The sequence below is a fragment of the Malaclemys terrapin genome, chromosome 4 (assembly GCF_027887155.1).
Source record: "Malaclemys terrapin pileata isolate rMalTer1 chromosome 4, rMalTer1.hap1, whole genome shotgun sequence".
NCBI lineage: Eukaryota > Metazoa > Chordata > Testudines > Emydidae > Malaclemys > Malaclemys terrapin.
The window spans coordinates 8426997-8445661 of record NC_071508.1 but is presented as its reverse complement, the minus strand read 5'-3'; the positions used below and the strand labels follow the sequence as shown (position 1 = coordinate 8445661).

The 18665-nt window shown below is 46.0% G+C and overlaps 2 protein-coding genes across 8 annotated transcripts in view; both read right to left on the bottom strand.

The window, feature by feature from the left end:
- CSDE1 (cold shock domain containing E1) overlaps positions 1 to 6155 on the bottom strand; it is a 43433-nt gene extending 37278 nt beyond the window's left edge. For 3 of the 4 annotated variants that reach the window (XM_054028440.1, XM_054028443.1, XM_054028442.1), the window contains exons 1-2: positions 6048 to 6154; positions 88 to 478 (exon numbers count right to left, since the gene is read on the bottom strand). The gene's annotated coding sequence lies outside the window, so the exon portion shown is untranslated. Of the gene's footprint in view, positions 1 to 87; positions 479 to 6047 lie in introns of all 4 variants that reach the window. The other variant, XM_054028439.1, reaches the window with a different exon arrangement.
- Positions 6156 to 8183: 2028 nt separating this feature from the next.
- On the bottom strand, positions 8184 to 14181 carry SIKE1 (suppressor of IKBKE 1). Of its 4 annotated transcripts, none has more exons than XM_054025418.1 (6): positions 14093 to 14181; positions 12794 to 12960; positions 12601 to 12706; positions 11710 to 11852; positions 11172 to 11285; positions 8184 to 10518 (listed from the first exon to the last, which is right to left on the bottom strand). In XM_054025418.1, the coding sequence occupies exons 2-6, from the start codon at positions 12950 to 12952 to the stop codon at positions 10417 to 10419; spliced, it is 624 nt and encodes a 207-aa protein (XP_053881393.1). In that variant the 5' UTR covers positions 12953 to 12960; positions 14093 to 14181; the 3' UTR covers positions 8184 to 10416. The 4 variants fall into 4 exon arrangements, with proteins under 4 accessions (XP_053881393.1, XP_053881395.1, XP_053881394.1 ...); XM_054025420.1 differs by lacking the exon at positions 14093 to 14181 and adding an exon at positions 13929 to 14086; XM_054025419.1 differs by lacking the exon at positions 14093 to 14181 and adding an exon at positions 13929 to 14013 and having other exon boundaries at positions 8184 to 10538.
- Between the last annotated feature and the right edge of the window lie 4484 nt (positions 14182 to 18665).

The window sequence follows — 18665 nt, the reverse complement described above, 5'->3', positions numbered from 1 at the left end:
TAACAAGTTGTGTTATATTCCAAATAATTGAAGGATTTAGTTCAGAACCATTTATAACTGTTTAATAGAGATAGTACATGCACCAACCTCGCAGTGATATTCAAATATTGCACTTTCAGTAGTATTCGCTGATTCTTCTGTTTCAGCACAGGTTTCAAAGTACGAAGACTGCTATTATTAAAAAAAGACAGCGAGAGGAAAATGATCTATGAAGCTAATAAAGAATATAACTGCTGCTGCACTGGGGAGTTTCAGTGCAGCACTGGAGAAAACAAAGACTACTAGCAGCGTTGGGACGTGCTCTTTTGAAGCTGTTGAGTAGGCACAAACTTCTTGTTTCAGATCAAGTGTTGTGTCTTCAGTATAGGTTTACTCTTCTTTGGTCTTGTTTTGTTGTTACAATGTGGCGTTTTCCTTTCCTGATCTGAACTTGAAGCAGCAGTTTCAGGTGGTAAATTCTGTTCTGTTACACTTCATACTGGAAAAGAAAAAAACAAAACAATACACACTAAGTATAATTGGAATAAACATATTATAAACCATAAATTCCTACCACCAAGTACTTTGCCACTACCTTAATGCTGCAGGTTTGTCCCATGTTGGACAAGATTATCTGCTTTTATAGATACACTCTAGTTTTCCCATTTTTGGTCTTAGATTCCCAAGAGGATCCACCTCCAAACAGGGACAGAACAGAAATATTTCCAACTCATGACAGCCTCTGCAGATGCAGTAATGCTTTCCAAGAAAGCTCCAAATTTTATTACATATAAACACACTGCAACAGTAACCTTGCTTTGATCGATACCAAGTGAATGAAAGGGGTAGTTTATGTAAATTTGAACCTTTTCTCCTAAACTGTTTATATGATCCATTTGACAGCACTTTATGTCTAGTCAGTTACACTGTTTAATCAACAAGCCTCCCCTGCTGTTGGTATGGGTCTTTGATACAACCAGAAACTTTAAAAAAAACCAATATGGTCAGGGAGATATACGTGCAGGTCTAGTACCTAGAACTACTTTGAATTTGTATAAAACTGAATTGCTTTGCAACGGAGGGTGTCCCTTGAATCTGTCATTGCTGTAAGTGAACAGCCTGCATATTCTGACACAACATAGACAAGTTGTACCATCATTTATCATTTTATGACATTTCAAAACCTCATTATGCAACACCTAGTACAATTATGCCGTTCATTGGCTCTATTAGACTATTCCACTCTGTAGTAATGACTGGGCATTACAATCCTTTCTGAACACATACTGTTTCAATTTCCACAAGCAGAGGGCTTGAAACAGAAACTGACATCTAATACCCTGGACTACTAGGTGAAAGAAACCATTGAGGGCATAAGTGTACTGGCTTGTGTGCAGGATAGAAGTGTGTTCCCTGGGTAGGAAATCAGTGAAGTTACATATCACGCAACTGGTTGAAACACTACTCATTGAGTAGTTATCAATGGCTCACTGTCAAACTGGGAGGGCATATGTAGTGGCATCCCACAGGGGTCAGTCCTGGGTCTAGTATTTAATATTTTCATTAACAATCTGGATAAGGGAATGGAGAGCATGCTTATAAAATTTCCAGACAACACCAAGCTGGGAGAAGTTGCAAGCATTGTGGAAGACAGGATTAGAATTCCAAAGGACCTTGTCAAATTGGAGAATAGGACAGAATTCAACAAGATGAAATTCAATAAAGCAGTGAAGTAATTTGCACTTAGGAAGCAAAAACCAATGGTACAACAAAATGAGGAATAACTGGGTTGGTGGTAATACTGCTAGAAAGTATTGGGAGGGGGTTAAAGTGGATCACAAATTAAATGCGAGTCAGTTGATGCAGCTGCAAAAAAGGCTAATATTCTGGGGTATATTAACACAAGAGTTGTAAGTAAGACAAGAAAATTATCCCACTCTGCTCAGCACTGGTGAGGCCTCAGGTGGAGTACTATGTCCAGTTCTGGGTATCACACATTAGGAAAGGTGTAGAAAAATTAGAAAGAGCCCAGCAGACAGCAACAAAAATGATCAAAGATTTAGAAAACCTGACCTATGAGGAAAGATAAAAAAATCAGGCTTGAGAAAAGAGAACTGAGGGGCTACCTGATAAGTGTGCAAATATGTTAAGGGCTGTTAGAAAGAGGAGTGTCATCAATTGTTCTCTATGTCCACTGAAGGCAGGACAAGAAATAAAGGGTCTGATCTGCAGCAAGGGAGATTTAGGTTAGATATTAGGAGGTTCTGGAATCCCCATCAGAGGTTTTTAAGAACAGGTTGGACAAACATCTGTCAGGAAATGTCTAGGTTTACTTGGTCATGCCTCAGTGCAGGGGGCTAGACAGGATGACTTTGAGGTGCCTTCAAACACTATATTTCTATGATATTCCCCACATCATCTGGAGGCTGAGGACAGCAACTCAGCCTGAGTGCCTTCTTTGAAGCATCATTCCCCCTTTCTCCCAGCAGGACTTGAGAAACCATCATCCACTGTGAAGTATAATAATGACTGAGTCCACACTGATTTCAGATTATGGAGGAGGAATCTTAAAATACCATACCAAGAGGGAAATTTTGATCATCAGAAACTTGTAAGACAACCCATAACTGTTAACACAACTATGCTACTATGGAGATACAAGAGGGTTTCAGGTACTGCAGAAGCACAAGGCCTCTATGCAAATAGCTCTGATTCAGTGGATCCCTGAAAATTTTATTTCAGGGATCCACTGAAAACCTCTTAAAAACCTCTGATGGGGATTCCAGAACCTCCTAGTATCTAAATAAATCCACAGAGCCAGATCCACAAGGATAGACTCACTGTTTTGTGGCTAGAGGCCCCCCAAGGCACTAAAGCGCGCACACACACACCTTAGCACTCAAAATGAAGGTTTTTTTCAGATATACACAGTCCTAGTTTATCTCAGTAATTTTCCACATAATTAAAACACACCAGCAGTACAAGTTTGCATCTCTCTGCATGACCCAGCCTGGAAAAAAAAAGACTTGATTTTTGATGTTTCTTGAAAGTTTAAGCTTATGGCCATATCATTAATGCTCCGTCAGGAACAGGGAATTTGAATTAACATTTTGGTGAAACATGGGTGGGTCTCTCTCAGCTCTGCATTTCATCCAGCTTGTCATAAAAAGCTGAGAATGTGCACCAAATTTTGAAGTTATTTACAAATGTTTCCAAGCATTAGGTTTTTAAAATTTCTCCCCTCACTACACCCACACAACACCTGCAAGAAATCAAGCTATTTGAGAGATGCAGAAGAGAGTAAATTGAGAAGCTTTACCAAAATCAAGCGACAGTATCCACTTGCCCATAATGTACAGAGACCATGTTGTCTTAAGGAGGGCCAATTGGTACTATATGACATCATCAGTGCAAATGGGGCTTCATGTCTCAGTATGAAGATTTTATACTGACTTGCTACAGAAGACAACGGGGAAACTTAAGGGACATAATAAGAATGGAGAGAACCTATTGAGATTTGGGGGTGGGGGGAGATGCCTTGCAAACAAGCCAGGATCCCCTTATTAAAATATTTTGAATCCAAATTGCCTAGCACACTATTGGTACTGTTAAATTAATGCTACATTAAACACTTTTTAGCCCTGCAGGAACATGACTTAGTTCTTTCATGAAGCAATTCAAAACATTTCTTATCCTAATTACGTGTCTGCCTAGGGCTAATTTAATTAGATATGGAGAAAGTTTTAGCACATACTTTCATTTCATAATTTTGGTTTGATGTAGAGATGAGTTTACCATTCTTACAGTATTGAAAAAGGTTTAGTCAAGTTCTGTCTGACTCACCAAAATCTGAATTTGTGTCTGCCTCAAATTCTTTACTTTTCAACTCAGCTGCTATAAATACTCCTCCCAGCCATAAACACAGAGCAGCTGCCCAGCCCTCGTCACACTGGTCTCTGCATTTGTATATTTACAACAGAGAGGATTAACTCAGAGACAAAGCTAAAGCTATGCATGTTTTGCAGTTTAAGGACTTTCAAGTTTTAATTAATTTAAATAAGAGGGTTATTAAGTACTCTGCACATGCATGTTTTCAGTTCACCAGAATAAAAAAAAATTGCCAGGCTGCAGCCACAGCCATTTTCTGTTACATCCCAGTTTTGAAACAATGGGTATTCTCATGTAGTTTCACACACAGCAACAGATGGGGTTAAAACACCATTTGTTTAACTCAAATGTGTTTATTTAGAATATATCTTAAGAGAACAATGCTGCCATGTTTAATGGAAATTGGATGTTACAGTTTTAGCTAGCAAGCCACAGTTCTGAAGACATAATACTAATTATTTTATAGTAAGGTTTCTTTTGGAGATCTTTCAAATATTTCATTGTTTAAGCACCTATCAGCTAAAGGTAACAGTAAGAACTCCAGAAAGCTCCATATGATATCCACAAACCTGGGCCAATGAAGTAGCAATTGTCAGATGCCATTACTTGTTTAAAAGCATTTGAGAGAGAAGGGGGGGGAAGAGAGAATCAAGACAGAGGTTGAAGTGACAAATTTGTTAGTGGGCCATGAAAGTTAACAGATATATTTAAAAACAATTCAAACTGAAACAAGGGTAAATATTAAAGCAAAGTTAGTTTTTTCCTTTAAACTGGTTTAGACGTTATTACACCAGACAAAGAACAGAATCTGATGCATCATTCTCATTAGCAGGGCCCCCACACCAGGGCCTGCAGCAAACCAAGTGGCCTATGCAGACATTTACAGTGTACTGGATATTAGGAGAAACTATTTCACTAGGAGGGTGGTGAAGCACTGGAATGGGTTACCTAGGAAGGTGGTGGAATCTCCTTCCTTAGAGGTTTTTAAGGCCTGGCTTGACAAAGCCTTGGCTGGGATGATTTAGTTGGGGATTGGTCCTGCTTTGAGCAGGGGATGGGACTAGATGACCTCCTGAGGTCTCTTCCAACCCTGATATTCTACGATTCTATGGTATCCAGGGGCATGTTAGGTTGGAGGGAGCAGCAGCCTCCCCATCCAGGCCTCCAAACTGGCTTCAACACATGTTACTTTGCAGCAAGATGGTGGCGGCTGTGAAAGACTGAGGAGAAAAAAACAACCCAGGGACGCCCTGGCTTGGGGTGGTGCCGAACTCCTCAGTCCCGGACGTGAGGAGCAGAGAAGTACCGCAGTCCTGCCGGGGGCTTAGCGGAAGCGGGTGAGGGACTGGAGACCCAGAGCGTGACAAAGCATCGGCCCGGGCGGGCGCCCCTCCCCGCAGACCCGCTCAGGCAGGCCGTAGCCCCATGGGTCCGCCGGCCATGACGGCTCCCCGACGAGCCAGCAGGGGCCGGGCCTGCGACCCTCGCCGCATACAAAAGGGGGGGGGGGGGGGGAAGGAAAATGGCGGCTGCTCCCCCACACACAAAGGAAGAGAGGCCTGCGTTCCCTCCCGGGCGGGGCTGCCTGCGCGCTGCATGCCGGGACCTGTAGTTCTCCCCGGCTCCAGACACGCAGCGGCCCACACTCCATCCCCCAGAGCCCTCGGCGGGCCCCTCATACAGCACCTTGGAACCTATCGCCCTCCCCGCGCCCAGGCCCCACTAATCCAGCACCGCCCCGGGCTCCATCCCCCAGCAGCCCCGGCAGGCGGCCCTGCTCAGCGGCACTCGGGGAGTGTAGTCCTGAACCTGCCCAGGCCCCCGGCCCCACGCAGCTCGAACTACACCCCCAGCAGTCCCCGCGGCAGGCCGCCGCCCACTGCACGCTGGGACTTGTAGTGTTCTCGCTGCTCAGGCCCCATCATCGGCCCACCACCCCCGGGCCCCCAGCAGCTCCCGCGCCGGCCGCGGCCTGCCGCGCCGGGCCCCATCGGCCTATCCGCGCCTCACCACAGGAAGGGCGGGGGAGGGGCTCTGCCCGCTCGGGACCGTTGGGCGGAGAGGGCGATGGAGACGCGGGCTCTCAGGCCGCCCCAGCCCCTCCCGCCACCCCTCAGAGCTCACGGGGCCCGACTAGGCGGGTGCGGGCGCTCCAGGGCCGCGCCTCAGGCCGCACTTACCCCAACAGCTCAGCGCCCCCGCTCCAGCGCCGCCATGAGCAGCACGGCACAGCACGTAGGAATAAATCCCGGCCTCTCGCGAGAGACCCGTGGGGAGGGGCCGGCAACGGAGGAAGAGACGCGCGTGCGCGCGGGGAACCCGACTCACGGAATGAGGGGAATGCGCAAGCGCATAAAGCCCCCTCGCTGGGGATAATGCGCATGCGCGCATTTCTCCCCCCCATCCCCGGGGCAGGGGGCGATGTGCGCTTGTGCGGGAAGCGAAGCCAACGGGCGAGGTGTTAGGGCCCTAAGCCCGTGACAGCAACTGGTGGTCGCGCGTGCGCAGCCCCGCGGGCCCCTTGTGCCCAGGCCGCTGCTAGGGGGCGCGGGACCCCAGGGCCAGCCTGCATGGCGAGAAGCGGCAGCGCCCCCTAGTGGCAGCGCGGGACTCGGGCACGGCAAAACAACCCGGCTTTCCACGTGCAGGGCGTGTCTCGGCGGAGTGCCAGCCACGCTGCCGGCATGGGCACGCCGGTCCTGCTGCGTCGGGCTCGCAAGGCCGCCCGTCCGCACCAAGCGCCTGCTCCGCTCGGCCCCTTCAGCAACAATCCCCCAGCCTCACAACAGCCCCCTGGCTCTCTGCACGCATGGGCAGGCAGGGCTGGTGTGTTTTACACCAGCTCAAGACTCGCGCCAACAGGCTTAAACGAGACAGTGCTTAGAACAGCATTCGCTCTAGACTATGGCTTCCAACGGTGCTCACAGCAATGAAGTTAATCGGTCTAGCTAACTGTAGGCAATCTTTGTGAAGTTTTGCTTTTCTAGAAAAGAGGCAGCTCCAATTGTGTAACATCTAGAGTTGACAGCATTCAGTTCGAAGCATTTGAAAATTATTTACAATAACTTACAAAGCCACAGAGTGCTCTACGATCCAGGATGAAAGTACTATTTCAAAATAGCCTTTCAGTGTCAGTCATGAGACCTTAAATTGCTGATCTTGCCCTATGCAATAGATCTATTCCTGGCAATGTCCATACTGTGTTACAGACAGCTGTTCTACTTTTTTGGATTGTTAACAGGGACACGAGAAGCAGCACAACCAGTAAACTGCAGGATTCCTTTGCTCACATAAAAGCCTGAAATAACTCCAAGAAATGAAGCATCAGAAAAAAACCAAAGATACTGATGCTGGATGGATTTGTCCTGTTACTCTGTTAAGGGTCAGAAATGTTCAGACCTGAAAGCGAAAACAAAAACACTCAACAAAGTTATTAGGAATAGAAATAAAGATTTGATAGCTGTTCCCTACAGGTTTTTTCAATTGGGCCCTACTTTGTCTAAAGAGACATTTCAAAGTTTTGGGAGAAGGGATTGTATCCTTTCTCTCCGTGGATTAAAGTGCTAAGCAGAAAGCAACAGGAAGAACAAAGTGGTCTTTCAGATGTGGATAGCCCGTTTAATCTTGTGTTGATAGGGAGGGGGAGCAGGGCTTTTCCATTGTTGGCCCCCGTTACACAACTTCCACCATCAATATCCATAAGAGCACTTCACTCTTACAGTAAAGCTACAGTAGGGGAGTATATGGTCTCCTACAATATACACATATGTAATTTTACCAATTCACAGCCCTGGTATTACAGTAAAACTCATCATGTGCTAGAGGTTATGTGGACATATAGGAATACAGTCCTGTACCCCAGAGAGCTTGCAACGTAAAAGCATTCAGAGAATGTTCCTCAGTCAAATCTGACAGACAGCTGGAATTTCTCAGGAGACATTGCTGCAGATACAATATGTCACCCTCTCATAGAAATCAAAGGCCACATTAATGGAACTGTATCAGGGGGTAGCCGTGTTAGTATGTATCTACAAAAACAACAAGGAGGCCAGTGGCATCTGAAGAAGTGGGTTTTTTACCCGCGAAAGCTTATGCCCAAATAAATCTGTTAGACTTTAAGGTGCCACCAGACTCCTTGTATTAGTGGAACTAACTCCTTTTTTCCCCTTTTCTTATGCAAACTGGATGTTTGTGCACAGAGCACTCATTTTTGTTTTGCCTCTGTTATAACTTCTAAATAATTAGTCAAAGTAATTGCATTGCATGGGGCTACAAGTGTTGGTAGATAGCCATCTATATAAAGCACAGTCACATGGTAATACTTCAAGAGATTTATTTCAAGAAAAATAAAAAACCAATATACATACTTGATAAACCTGAGCTGTAAAGAAAACTGGTTCAAGTCAGCTGACCGCTTAGAGCAGGCAAATGAGAAAGAATTATCATAGCACACCACAGTAACACTAATTTATTCATAGTATCTCCTCCCTTAGAATATTTACAGTATAAATCAGAATCAAACAAACTGGGCACATATCTGCTCATTACAGGAACTCATTTGACACGGAAAGTGGCACTGATGGCATATTTAAAGGCATAAAGCTACAACTGGTGCTAAGGAAGTTTCTACTAAACTTGAACCAGTTCTACTAATTAGTCTATGTTTGTATAGCACAGAGTAGCAGCAGTTTTCCTGTCAATTCCACGTTCTGTACTCAGGATCCCAGTTCCTAGTGGTTGCAGTATGGTCATACAGGATGTAGAAAGGTGCCAAATTATTGCTCAGCACTTCCATTGGGGAAGATCAATTGTGGAAAGTGAAGCAACAAGGAGGTATTTTGCTCTTGGACTGAAGTTCAGGTGCTGTGATGAAAGGTTGGATTTTCAACAGTTAGGCACCTAACTGACTGACTTCAATGGGAGTTAAGCCCCCTTATGCTCTTCTGGAAATCCCTCCAACAGCAATAAGTCACACTCACTACATTTAGGGTCTCAGATTCTACAGTGAACATTTATGTTTAGAGAAGTGGACTAGCAGAAGTACTCATTAAAACAGCACCCTCTTGACTCTTCTTCCTAGTAAGGATTTCAGCGATGACTGTCTGAGAAGGCGACTGCTGCTCAGCTTCCAATTCCTTAAACTCCACATCTTAATCAAGCTGTGGTACGACCCAGTGTCGTGTCATGAGGTGGAATGCATTTACGCCAATCTCACAGCACACGTTGCCATAAAAGCAAGAGCCATGATAAATAATTACTCTGTTTGCTGTCTGGTCTCAAAGCACTGAGTTCTTCAGAAAAATAGCGTACTAGGTTATTTCATTTATTCTTCAACTGAGATGGAAGAAAGGAGAAGAGAATTTTTCTCCCATTATTTTCCTTTCCAGAAAGCCCTTGTCTCTACCCAACTCACACTTGCCAAAGATGTCCTGGGGTGAGGGAAGGAAGTCTCTTCCACTCAAAAACATAAGGCCTATATCCATGTCCAACAGAACCCTCACTCACAGAAGAGGATGAAGTAATAAGTACACTCGTGTTGGAACTGAGACGTTTAGTATTAATTCATGAAAAGAAATCTTTTGAATTCTTGCTAACAGGGATGGAAAGCCTGCATTTAAAAATTGATTGTTTCTGGATTAAGAGTGATGTTTTTAAACATTACCTAGTTTTCTGGGCTTTGGGTTGTTCACTCCTTCCAACACAAGAGCTAGAAAACATGCTCAACTACAGCTCTGCCATTCTCTCGGTCTGTTTACAATAAAAAGCAGAGAGTCTGTATCTAAGGCCTAGTCTTCACTTACCGGCTGGTCCGGCGGCACGCCATCGATGTTCTGGGATCGATTTATCGCGTCTGGTTAAGACGCGATAAATCGATCCCGGAAGTGCTCACAGTCGGCGCCGGTACTCCAGCTCGCCGAGAGGAGTACACGGCATCGACGGGGGGAGACTTCCTGCCGCGTCTGGACCGCGGTAAGTTCGGACTAAGGTACTTCGAATTCAGCTACGTTATTAACATAGCTGAATTTGCGTACCTTAGTCCGATTTGGGGACTTAGTGGGGACCAGGCCTAAGTGACATTGTTAACCCAGCCAAATACTGTTTGGAGAGTTATTTAAAGCAAAATTAAATGTGTGATGTTTAATATTTACAAGACAACTTCTCCAATAAATGCTTTCACTCATAATCTATTAGATAAAAACAATCATAACTTGTAAAATGCTCTGTAACCACCGATGAAGTGAGAATGCTAAAGTGGATTTGAATTGCTGCCTACAGAGTTAGATGTCTCCCATTGGGGCTGATCCAGAAACATTCTTCATGAGAGGAAACAAACAATTGCAAGGAGTATAGCTGCATAAATGCCTCATTGTTAAGCTGTTGAATACTGTTAAGACTGAGCAGCAATGCAAACCATTGCCATCAGAGGGTGACATCAGACAGGGATACCAGGAAACACATGAAGTAATAAAACATAACTAAGATAAAACATTTTCCTGTACAGTGGTTGGTTTCCATAGAGTCTGAAAAGTCAAGAGTTTGGAGAGAGAGTTATTTTGTGGCTTGAGATGCAATGTCAGGCAGCTCCTCTCGCCTCATCTCGATAGTTTCTTTGCTGATGGATAACAGCTCCCGCAGCTCTTTATTTTCAAGCTGCAAAATCGACATTTTGGCTAAAACAGAAATGAACTAATTCATAATTAAACGACAGTACTAAATAGCTCTAAAATACTGAAATTGTGCAGTGGGGAACATCTCTGCACTGGCAGAGTGGGGAACTACATTCTCTTAATTCTACACATACAGACACACCCCCACACACCACAGAAGAACCTGGGGTGAATGGAGAGGCATAGGGGCTGTGCTCTTTATTCCACTTTTAAATGTTTTATTTTGGTGCCCAATACACAAAAATAGTGAGCACAGATGTCTCTTACTTTCTGCTCTTCATGAATAGAAGCAGCATTTCATAACAGGATTAGTGCATAATATACAAAACAGCAGCCTCTATGATGTAAAATCCTAGCTGCTGACTGCTACAGAAATATTAAATATAGAAAGACATGTCCTTCTAAAGTTGTTTGCTATTTGGTCAGTTTTTCCTAACATTTACTTACTGTATGCAAAATTTAAAGAGATTGTTAGGATTTCCCTTTAAAAAGCCAGCCTGGGTCATATCCCTGTATGAAGCAGAAAGGATTTCTCCGAATCAGTCAATATCCCAAAACCTAGATTTACCCTTAGTGAGTACAAGTAGGCAACAGGTCCATCCCACAACCAACTTCAAAGCCACACCAAGGTCTTACCTCCAACTGGGCTAGTTTTTCCTGAATTTTACAGAATTGATCATCATCCATCTGAACAGCTTTTCTCATCGCTTCCCCCATCTCACAGATTCTGTCTACGTGATTCTCAATTTCCTGCAAATACATTGAAGCAGGACAATACTATGCTCAGTTCACAGTGACACTGTTTTACATCTTCCAAATACTTTTCCAATAGCTACAAGTAGGACAAATAGTCCTACTTGTCCCTTCTTGAATGAAGTTTAGGATGTATTTTATTAGTTCCTTTTTAAAAATGTAGATTTTATTAAGTTGAAGTTGGCATGGAACTCTGGGTTATTGTTGCAGTGTTTATAGGAAGGAATGGAAGGTGCAGGAGGTTCCATGGCTTATGGAATCAGGAAGGATATTTCAGAGCAGAGTTGTTTGTGGGAAAGGATACAAAGCAAACATAAAGGTAAACAATAGTGGCAGAGCACAGGGTTTTTAAAGTACAAACTTTATTCCCAACACTTGCCAGAAACAGGTAAAATAATGATTACCGCCCTCCCCAATTTACCGAAGAGTGAGCCTCATGCACTTTTAGGACTGGCTCAGCATCCACATCTTTTCTTCCCATTATTAAATGTAACATCTGCTTCCTGTACTTGCTCATGATAAGTTCCAAAGCATCTTGATGTTCCTCCAAGGAGATCCACAACTCTACAACATACAATACAAGCATCATGAAACAACAATCTTGAAGGGCACCTTCCTCACTACAGTTATATGAGGTTACCTTCCATTATACACACAGACTTAATAAAGGCAAGTTCCTAGCAGGTGTGTAAAATCTCCCACACTTCCTGTTCAATTAAGTTACTTCAAAAAGAACATACTGTAAAGTTTTCAAGCAACCCAATTTCCCTCCACCTAGAATTGCACATTTGATTACAAACTAGAGAGAAATAAACCAATACATTACACTATGATGGAAAAGTTACTGGCCTCAGGACCCTGACGTTTTATTTATGCAGCAAACATTTTATTCAATATAATAGGCTCCAGAGAAGAAATAGCCTTTTCATAGAAGATGGATGCCTTTATTTTCATTGTTCCTCAAGTCATTACAGGTGTTTCCAAAATGCATGTTTCTAAGCTCCCACCTTTAGCACACTTTCTTAACAATAGAACCCCATCAAGAAACTCCACTGAAGGGATTCTTTCTTCTGAGACCGTAGTGACAGGGTTATACCACTTAAGAATTACAAGAAGCTATTGGGTAAAATGTAAAGTCATATTTGTTGGTGATGCCTTACCTTTGCACATACAGTTAAGCACAAGATGCTAGGTATTTTAGTGCATCTGCATTCCCTTTCATGTTATGCTGCTTATAGGTATATAATTTACTATTCTAAAGGTTCTAGGCATTCAAGTGTGAAGAGCACTCATGTAGCTCTAGACTACTAACCTCTGTTTTCCTGTTGCAAGTCTCTGATCTGTGTGTTTTCTTGTGATAGCAAGATGTGAGGTTTGTATTTAGATATGTCCTTCAGATCAGTTGCATCTTCTTGGTACTTGTAAAACAAAGGGACGCTTTTACCAAGGATAATATACATTTGTATAACTCTTTTGGATAGAAGAATGGTGTCTCCCGCACTAACCTTTTCTGATAGTGACGTTCCAATCTCCTTCATGGCTGCCACCCGATTATGGAGGACAGTAGACTGATCAATGAGAGACTCTGCTGCATTATCATGGTCTTTCAGCCTTTCAAGCAAGGTCTTGGCATCTGTTAAGATCTTCTCTATTGTGCAGGTCATAGTGAGCACTGAGAACAAACAGCGGTAGTAGGCACCTGCTTCCCATGTGGGAAACGTGCCCTCCTGTGCCAGGTGAATTAACAGGAGATTGGCCTCTAGCGGGACCTGTTTGGGGGGGCCGGGGAATGCCGAGGACACTATGATGGGGGTGTCTGTCCCCGGCCCGCTGTGTAGGGCTTGCCCCTGCAGTACAGCTGGGGAACTGCCCTAGCGCTGCTAGCCCCTGGGTTGCCAACTTTGGTTGGATGAATTCCTAGAGTTTTCATCGCATGATATTATCTTTAATTAAAGATTAATCTTTTAATTCCTGGAGACTCCAGGACAATCCTAGAGGGTTGGCAACCTACCCCCCCACTCCAGCTATCCCCACTGCAGCCACCCCCCAACCCCAGCACAGCCACACCCACCCGCTCCCCCCGCGCAACCACACACCCCCAGCCCAGCCACCCCCCAGCCCCAGCTCTGCCACCCCCCAGCCCCAACTCTGCCACCCCCCAGCGCTGCCTCCCCCAGCCCCAGCGCTGCCACCCCCCAGCCCCAGCGCTGCCACCCCCCAGCACAGCCTCCCCCAGCCCCAGCGCTGCCACCCCCCAGCCCCAGCTCTGCCACCCCCCAGCGCTGCCACCCCCCAGCCCCAGCGCTGCCACCCCCCAGCCCAGCCACCCCCAGCCCCAGCTCTGCCACCCCCCAGCGCTGCCTCCCCCAGCCCCAGCTCTGCCACCCCCCAGCCCCAGCTCTGCCACCCCCCAGCACAGCCACCCCCAGCCCCAGCGCTGCCACCCCCCAGCCCAGCCTCCCCCAGCCCCAGCGCTGCCACCCCCCAGCACAGCCACCCCCAGCCCCAGCGCTGCCACCCCCCAGCCCAGCCTCCCCCAGCCCCAGCTCTGCCACCCCCCAGCCCAGCCTCCCCCAGCCCCAGCGCTGCCACCCCCCAGCCCCAGCCCGGCCACACGCACCCGCAACGCAGCGCGCTTACCCCAGGCCGAGCGGGGCGAGATCCGGTCCCCGCCGGAGGGCGCTGAGGGGACAGGGAGGGGTTCGGGCAGGTGCCCGAGGCCGCGGCGATGGACGCTGCTTAGGCCCCTCCCACAGACGTGGGGCGGGGCGGGGGCAAAGGAAGCCCGGCGCGCGGACACTCACCTCCTCAGCCGCCGCTTCCGCGCCCCCACCCGGTCCCGGGAGTCGGCGCATGCGTGGTATCTCCCTAGGACGGGTCTTGGCACCCTCGCGGGCTACGGGCATCTACGCATGCGCAGTACCCGCCCTGGCTTGAGCGCAATAGTGCCTGGGCAGATCTCTCCCCAGTCCTCGCTCAGGGTCCCGCCGGAGTCACTGGTGCAGCGGCCCCCGACCTCTGCCTCCGACCCCGCCCTGTGACCCCGGCCCTACCCCCAGCCTGGCGCTGCCTCCCAGCGCTGTCAGTCCCAGGGCCGGGCGCTTTTAGCGTGTGCAGAGTCGTCCAGCCAAGCCAGGGCATCTTCAGTGGCGTGACACAGACCTAGCCAGCGGGCATTCATCGACAATGTGCGGTGGTGTCTGTGTTGCACCGCAGCTGCACAAGGGCTGTCACCACTGCCCAGCGATACTGGTTGGCTGCACAGAGATCTTGCCCGGTCCGGAACCCGTTCACCAGGGACCATTGGCGACGGGGCAGTTCAAACCCAGGCGGGCAGATTGTGGGGTCGGCGATGAGGGACTGGTTGGGGATTATAACCGATCCATTCCTCTCGCCAGAGTGTGTCCGCCCTAACATCCTGGCATGGCGGATGAGACCATAATGGGCGATGCGACGCCAAACGTGCATCTGGTGGTTTAAAAAGGTCATTGTGCAGTGGCAGGCTTGAGTTGGCATGTACTTTCTCCAGTAACTAGCCAGTGGCAACCTCTCATCTGATAGGAGGAGGAGCAATATTGCTCAGAACTGGGAGCCATGGGGATGGAGTCGGACGCAGGGTGCTGGAGATGGTACACATGGCGGCACGTAACTGCGTATCCACCAGTTTGGTGTGTGACAATCAACTCCAAACTGGTGCGCAGTACTCCACCACCAAATACAAGGTGGCAAGAGCTGATGTCCGCAAAGTTGGAGCACGAGCACCCCATGACGAACCTGCCAGTTTGCTAAGAAGATTGTTGCACATCTTAACTTTAACTGCTGTCTTCTTCAGGTGGGCATGGTAACTCAATGTGTGGTCTAAGGTCACACCTAGATAGATGGGTTCTACTTCATTCTTCACCTTCTGACCAGGCGCTGAGCCCGGGCCGCTAGGAGCCGGCAGCTGCTGCTGCAGCATCACATCATAGGTGGCTCGTTGTTACAGGCCAAAGCGAGCAACACAAACGAGTTGTCGTCAAACTGCTGAGCGTGCCAGCGATCGCTAAGGCCAGGTGTCTGGCAGGGCACGCCCAGGAGGCAGTCCTGCAATCTCCGGCTTTGCGGGGGTCGCTAGCTGGGTCAGTGTGCAGACAGACGAAACATTTTCCTGTGGTTTTGTTTTATTTCCTTCATTCAGCTTCCTTGCACATAGCATTTTCCAGGTATGACAAGGCTGTTAACCAGATGCTGTGCCTTGATGGCCCATGAGATTTGGATAGTTCTTCTGGATGGGCCGGGGACCATTCCTGTGCCTGGGTTTGCAAGTTCAGAACAAACATTTTCAAAGTTATAAAGCAAAACGTACATATTTTCTTATTGCATGGAATACCGACATTACAAGTGAGATTAATGCATGCAGAAGCTTACAAGCGTTTCACAGAGTCTAAACACTAAATACATTCTTATCAGACTAACAGCTATTTTGAGGAAAACTAACATACAGATGAACTGGTCTGAACTCCAGCTATGAGTTTGTCAGTTCTTAACGAATGCCTGTAGCCTGGGCAAGAGCTGGCATCTGGCCTGCCGGCATCACAATGTCATCATGCCTTTGTGTGATGTCATCCCACCTCTGGGTGGTACTCAATCACTCCAGATGTGCCCTGATTAGATGTGTTGCTAATGACTATACGTGGGGCCCTCTTGACACCCCCTTTGGCACTGCGGCCAGTCAGAGGAGGTAGGCCACATACTTGCAGACTGGGCCCATCAGCAAGGGCTGCCTGGTTCACTTGTGGACTGGCACAGTGCCCTACCCTCAGCTGTTGACTTGTTCAGACACTGAGACTGACACCTTGACTTGACCACCATCTATGTATAGTAGAACCTCAGAGTTACGAATACTTCGGGAATGGAGGTTGTTCATAACTCCGAAATGTTTGTAACTGAACAAAATGTTACGGTTGCTCTTTCAAAAGTTTACAACTGAACATTGACTTAATACAGCTTTGAAACAACTATGCAGAAATAAAATGCTGCTTTTAACCATTTTAATTTAAATGAAACAAGCACAGAAACAGTTTCCTTACCTTGTCAATTTTTTTTTTAACTTTCCCTTTACTTTTTTAGTAGTTTACGTTTAACACAGTACTGTACTATATTTGCTCCTTTTTTTTTTTTTGTCCCTGCTGCTGCCTGATTGTGTACTTCTGATTCAAATGAGGTGTGTGGTTGACCTGTCAGTTTGTAACTCTGGTGTTTGTAACTCTGAGGGTCTATTGTAAATACAATTGTAAAACATGCACGTGCACACACACACAGAGTGACAATGCTGTATCACAAGGATGTGCAGTAAAAGTCATAACATGAAGAGTGGACAGCTCAAATGGTAGTGCCTGGGTGGATCTGGTGTGCATCTTCTGAGACATACATCTCAATGTGAGGCAGCTGTGCGCACATAATGTCCATGATGGGACAGACTTTCTGGAAATTTCATCATAATGAGTTTGGGAAGTTTGTTACTCCACAAGTGACCCAGTCACACATTTAGTTATGCAGCACATCCCAAACCAGTGCGGATAAACTTTATGTAAGATGCATATATTTTTATTGTATCTGTATATAATTATATATGTAAACAGTGTCTATCACACTGCGGCTCTGATTCCTGATTGTGGCCTCTAGGTGCTTGTATATGAGCAAGTTTGAAACCTAGGATATTGTGCATGCTATGAAGTTACACACCATTATAATTTGTACAGCACCGACATCCTACTCAGTGCTGTTCAAAACAGGGACACAGTCTCTTTCCCCAAGAGTTTACCATTTTGAGGCCCAATTTTTAAAGTCTTTCATGATTTCAGTGGGAATTGCACATGCAGACGGCTTGGATGATCAGGCCTGCCATGTACTTCTGTACCAGATAAGGGCTGGTCACAGGAGATTTCTTATACACACCAGATGCATTCCATTAATCATTAGATCCTTGAATGCTCTTCCAGGCATGGCTGAAGTTAAATAAGGTATTTCATACAATGCCACCTAGTGGCTGAACAATATAATACATCTCCCCTTTAAGTTCCACATTCCTACCATTTATAATATTTACACTATCACATGGTTTTTGAAGTTCAATACATATCAGTCTGTTAAGTGTCTCTGAATCATACTGGTTTTCTAATTACATGACCTGAACGTGTAGCATCTTGGTCATCTGGCTGTCAATTAGTTGTAATGATGGGCTGTGGTCAGTCTGGAATCTAGGGTCACCAGACAGCAAATGTGAAAAATCGGGACAGAGGGTGGGGGGTAATAGGAGCCTATATAAGAAAAAGACCCAAAAATCGGGACTGTCCCTATAAAATTGGGACATCTGGTCACCCTATTGGAATCCTCGAGTCTTCTTGTTCTCCCTCTGCCATCTACAGAGTTTACTCTGCTGATTGTTCTTTTTGAGGAACAAACTGTAGATGTTGATGGTTTCTGTTGAACTCCGTTGTTAGTCTCGATTACATATGATCTGGGCGCTGAATTCTTTTTCATCATGACAGCTAGAGTTATCCATCCTTTTTCTCCATCCAATTTGACATGAACATGGTCACCATATTCTAGACCTCGCAGTTCTCTGAGTAACATCAGTTATAAAAGTGTTCATAAACTCTTTTAGCCTTTTTATCTGATTTGGCCACTCTCTTCATGTCTGGCAACGTTGGAGATAGATTCTTTTCCAAAGTTGGAACAGCAGTTCTGATTTGTCTTCCCATCAGGAACTGTGCTGGATTATATCCAGTAGTTGCTATTGGGGTTGATCTGTAACTCAGAAGAGCACAGAATGGATATTCCTGATGTAGGGTTTTATTAGCTATCTATACAACTCTCTCAGCCTTTCCATTCACTTGGTGTTAAAGTGCTCCGCTGATAATATGATCAAAATCATATTTAGTTGGGAATGACTTAAATTCTGCTGCAGTGAATTATGGTCCATTGTCCATCACATGTTGTTCTGGAAGACCAAAGTGAGAAAAAGTGCACTTCAGTTTCTCGGTAACACTGCAACATCTTATGTCTTTAATTACATTATTTCTATATACCTGGGAAAATAGTCCAATACGACCAGATAATGATGTCCTCTGATTTTGCATAAAGCTGCAGCTAGCCTCTCCCAAGATCTCTTTGGTAGAGGTGTTTGTAAACTGTATGGTTCAACGTTGTCTCTTAAGTTGATTTATACTGGATCTCCTTTCAAAAGTCCAATATCATCAAATCCTCCAAGTTCTTCCACCTGTCTCAATAGGCCCATCAGGGTGGCCACACTGCATCTGAGAAGGCTGGTGGTCTTTGATCCTTTGATCACATGCACTCTGAATGCAAAGCTTTTGTGTTTGTATGTTATTTCTG